This window comes from Centropristis striata, chromosome 20, assembly GCF_030273125.1.
Source record: "Centropristis striata isolate RG_2023a ecotype Rhode Island chromosome 20, C.striata_1.0, whole genome shotgun sequence".
NCBI lineage: Eukaryota > Metazoa > Chordata > Actinopteri > Perciformes > Serranidae > Centropristis > Centropristis striata.
In genome coordinates, this window is record NC_081536.1 from 21,001,058 (window position 1) to 21,006,167 (window position 5,110).

Here is a 5,110-nt window from a genome sequence, read left to right on the forward strand (position 1 = left end):
AAAAATGATTAGACCACCCTTGTTTTCTTCAGTTTATTGTTCATTTTAATACCTGGTACAACTAAAGGTACATTTGTTTGGACAAATATAATGATAACAACAAAAATAGCTCATAAGACTTTAATTTAAGATCTGATATCTAGCCATTTCCCATGGTTTTCTTGATTATGATTTTGGTGATTATCTAGAAAACCATGAAAAATGGCTAGATATCCACTCTTAAATTAAACTCTTATGCTCTGGTTTTGTTGTTATTGTACCAGGCATTAAAATGAACAAGAAAATGAAGAAAACAAAGGTGCTCTAATAATTTTTTCCATGACTGTATATTTCCTGGGACACAGACAGTTGACAGTGTGAGCAGTCGTTTGATAAGAGCAGAAGTTTAGAATTAAACGTGACTGTCTGCATCCTCAGTTGTAAGTTGAGTCCCACAGAATGTGACAAGAACACATGACTCAAGTCACTGAGGGGCAAAAAGTCTGAATCCTTCAGCAGGAGATGGACTGAAGACTCTTACCAAACCAAACACACACGCACACACGCACACGCGCACGCACGCACGCACTACACACACACACACACACACACACACACACAGACACAGGATTAGTGCCTCTCTTATTTATCACTCACAAAGCAGCATCTAAACACACAGAAGAAAGGCCAAAGGTTAGTGGAGTCCCAAATGAGAGCTTTTCATTCTTTACACCAGTGTTGTTTTTGACAACCATCTTAGATTTAGTCTTAGTCTTAGTCTTTTGGACTAAAATGCTTATTAGTTTTAGTCAAATTTTAGTCACTTCTATATGTGATAGTTTTAGTCCAGTTTTAGTCGACGAAAAGTCAAAAAGGTTTTAGTCAAGTTTTAGTCGACGAAAAATCAAAAAGGTTTTAGTCTAGTTTTAGTCAAGAAAAGAAAGAAGTATAGTCTTTTAACAAATTAATTTAGGTCAATAAGTATTGTAGATTGCGGTTGGGCAGTGTCACACAAGTTGTGAAAATACTAGCAGATCTATAAGTTCAACACATTGTGATTTTGCAGATCAGCTATTTTCACCAATAATTACAATAATAAAGGAATGGTTTTAGACATATAAGGTTTCCACCCAACTGCAAATACTTTCTGATCTAAGGATTGTGCATTACACACAGAAAGTGGTAACCGTGGAATCAATGTTAATTACTCCAAAAAAGCCCAAAACAAAAACATTCTACTTCGGCAATTGTGGCTTTATTTCTCAGAATTTGCTAAAGTACAATGAACAAACACATGCCCAAAATATGAGTGATGGATGAAGAACACATATGCTCAACTTGGCCTTGTCTGCCAGTGCAATTAAGAAGAACATTATTTGTAAAAACAGACATCATATAACCCCACTCCATCTCTAACTTGTGCAAACAATGTAATAAAATAATTAAAGATTCCTGAGGTACAGTGAGGTAGGCTGTAAGTTATACAAGAGAGTTATACATACTTGGATGTATGAAACAAACATGTTCTTAAGTTTTTGGAACAAAATAAATAAGACCACCCTGTAAATAATGTAAACAATGTAGTAAATTCAATAAATAAAAACAACAGCAGTGTTTAATATAAATCAGAGGAGGGCCCGTCTCACAACAAGAACAAACAGAATATCACAATCACATATGTATCTGTACTAATAACAGTAACAGCTTGCCGTTAGCAAAATTAGCCTACTGACCTCGATTTAGTTTCAGAAAAGCGCTTCGCTCTAAAATGGCTCTTGCTCTGTTTCGACGGCCACGAGTGAGGTCACCTGTAATGCTAAACACTCTCTCAGCAAATGCTTGAGATGCTGGCATGGCCAGAAGATCTAAGGCGATAGGTTTTAGGCTTGGATAAACAGAATCTCCCTGTGCAGCCCAAAATTCAAGGGCAGTCTCTTCGTTTGTAGGCTGTGACAGCTGCTCCTTGAATTTCTTTATTTCCTCCTTGACACATGGCTTTGAGCAGCTAGACCTGGATGGCCGGCTTGCTTTTGACAAGAATTTGAATCTGGGCCGCTTTCTTTGTGGTCCCTCTTTTGATTCCTTTTCTTCCTCCTCTGGCTCCTCATCTTCAACCTCCTCTTCCCGTACAACTGGTGGCACCAACTGAGCAATGTACTCTTCTGCTTTTTCCAGAAGCGCTGTAATTTGCTCATCATCATTTTCAAGGAGTGCTTCAGGTGAAACTGTTGGGTCGAGAAAGCATGCAGCAGCAGTGAGGGGTGAAAACTTAGAGTCAGTGTGATCAAGAAAGCAGCTGAACCGCTTGTCCATGTTTGCCTTCATCTTCATTGCCAGGGAAGCTAGGTCCTTGAAGCTAGAACCCTGGGCATGGGGGAACTCAGACAGATGACCCTGCAGGTCCAGAAGGGCAGGCACAACAAGGGATAAAGACTGTGTGTCGCTCTGGAGCATCTGGGTATGCTCAGTGAAGGGGACGAGTAAATCTCTCAGAGCAGTCAGCCTCTGCCACTCACTTGGCAGTAGATAGTCCCAGCTCATCCCATCTGCAACTTGAACTACTGAGTCCTTGATTTGCAGAAGCCGTGATATCATCAGATATGTGCTGGACCATCTAGTAGGGCAGTCTTTGACCAGAGTTAGTTGACACAGCTGCAGCAGTCGCTCAGTTGCCACAGATGACTTGCGGAAGAGCTTGACAAGCGATCTAACTTTGCCCAACAGTCGGCTGACACTTGCATCTTTCTGGATCATGTTCACCACGAGTTGCAGTGTGTGTACAACACAGGGAGTCCTGTCTATGTGTCCAAACCTAGATAGATAAGACAAAAACAAAGAGAAAAAGACACTTTATTAATCTAATATAGGAAATTTAGTAAAATTGCCATGAACAACACCATGCAATACAATAAACAATAGCTATAAGTGACTATAACCTAGCGTAACTCAATGTGACTGACATTCTGAAATTGTTAATAAACAGCAAACTGAAATAATTTACCTTTGGTCTTCAACCACCTCAGAGTCTTCAGTGTCACTTGTCTCGGAGGATTCTTCCTCGGAGCTGGCTGATGCATCCGATTCATTAGGTTTGAACGCTGCAATCATGTTGCTTCCGTTATCTGTTATGACTGTCAGAATTTTGTGTTGTGGTATTCCCCAGTCCTCTGTGCATCGGTCAACACTGGTTTTTATACACTCTGCAGTGTGTGGGTGGGTGATCTGGTCAAGTCTCAACAATATGTGCTTTGCTTTGTTTTCCACAGTGCAAAAAAAGCATGCACTAATTCCCAGAAATGATGCTGTAAGTCCTTTTTTGGTCCATATGTCCAGCCCAATTGTTATTTTGCGTGCTGTGGCAAGCCTCTCTTTGTACTTTTGTTTTTCATCATCAAACATCTTGTCAACTAAGTTGTTTATTTTTGTTCTTTTGGGTATGGTCAGCCTCTTATCAAAGGTCTCCATCATGAGGATGAAATCTTCATCCTCAACTGTGCAAGCAGGTAGACCAGTACGTCCAATCCAAAGAGCGATCGCCTGTTCTTTGGCACGTTGTTCCAGGGAGTCTGACTTATATTTGGATGCTGCGGCGAAGGCTGCTGGGATAGATGACTGTGCCCTGTTGTTTTTTGGACCACCAGGTTTCTCTTTAGGAGTGCTGGTCTCTGGGATCTGGTTGAGGAAAAAACAAAGAAGGGATACAATTACTCTATCTCTGTATACAACGTACACCTCCTGTAAAGGTTTACAGTTGAATACAAAACAGTCAAATGTAGGTATATCATTAAAAATACTATGAAAAATAGTCAAAATACTACCATGTTAAGAAAATAGAATGGTCTTAACTATCAAACAAGCAAAACAAAAATACACAGCTTATTAACTGACCCTGTACTCAAGCTTTCTGATCTTTAATTCTGAGCAGCGGCCAAATTATAATGCATCTGTACTTTACTGTACTGCACAACAACTGCTTTTAGGGCTAAAGCTAGCAGACTCTATGTATAAAAGTAACTCGACCTGTTTAACATATCAAGTTACGTGCTGACAGAACATAAACACACAAAGAGATGACCACGCCGTCACTGACTGAATGTAAACATGGCTAAACATGCTGCTAAAGTAACACGAATTGACGTTAGCATAACAAAAGCTATTTTTAGCCTGAAGTTAGCAGCCCATTTGCGCCAGGAGTATGTGGAAAACTTACTAATTTATAAGCTTACTATGAAATTTATCATGAGCCGATTGTCGAGTAACATTGTAACGTTAAGTAGGCTATAAGATATGTTAACAACACTTGTAACTTACCTTTGAAAAAATATCCTTGTGACGAGCCTTCAGGTGCCGCTTAAGGTTGGTCGTATTTTTTCCGCCTACTTTGTGGCCACATTTGTCACCATCTTCCTTCACAATACACTCCGTTTTATTTTCTGCTGGGTTATATTTAAAATACACCCATATGTCGTCTCTACGTTTGCGGCCACCAAGCCCCTGTGTTGAAACTGCCGCCATCATGGTCCATTGTCTGTGATGAATGAAAACAGTGTGACGTGCTGAGCACGTTGTGCGCTGCATGCAGGTGGTGGGCGTGCCCAAACAAGGACAGAATGCAGCAGCAGATACTTTTGAGGTTTTAATTGACAGGCACAATAAGCAGAGATGTCATGCATTTTAAACGTCTGACAGACCACCCGCTAACATTTTCGTCCATTCTCGTCTCGTCAACGAAAACTCACACAAGTCTCGTCATGTTTTAGTCATCAAAGAGCCATGTTTATCTCGTCACCGTCTTGTTATCGTCATGAAAAAAAGTGGCGTCAACGAAATGATTTCGTCATCGTCATCGTTGACGAAAACAACACTGCTTTACACTGGTAACAGTGTTTACCAACAACAAATGCATGACCTTTGACCTTTGGTATTTCTGCTACAAAACTGTTTGTTGCAATGGTATAATCAGGAATGGACTTGTTTTGATGTGTTGTACTGAAAAAACACATATTTTGGTTTGGTTAATAAAGTAGTTTGAGTAAAAAAAAAAAAAAAAAGCCTTTTTCTTAAGACATTACAAAAACATTTCTAGATGAGATTAATTTTGAGGAATTTTCTTGAAATCTGTGTCACCGCT

The 5,110-nt window shown here is 39.8% G+C and overlaps 1 protein-coding gene across 1 annotated transcript; it reads right to left on the reverse strand.

The window, feature by feature from the left end:
• Nucleotides 1-1,282: 1,282 nt before the first annotated feature.
• Nucleotides 1,283-4,832, reverse strand: LOC131993643 (zinc finger BED domain-containing protein 4-like). The gene is made up of 3 exons (XM_059359635.1): nt 4,291-4,832; nt 2,981-3,651; nt 1,283-2,791 (listed from the first exon to the last, which is right to left on the reverse strand). The coding sequence occupies exons 1-3, from the start codon at nt 4,555-4,557 to the stop codon at nt 1,705-1,707; spliced, it is 2,025 nt and encodes a 674-aa protein (XP_059215618.1). The 5' UTR covers nt 4,558-4,832; the 3' UTR covers nt 1,283-1,704.
• Nucleotides 4,833-5,110: the final 278 nt, after the last annotated feature.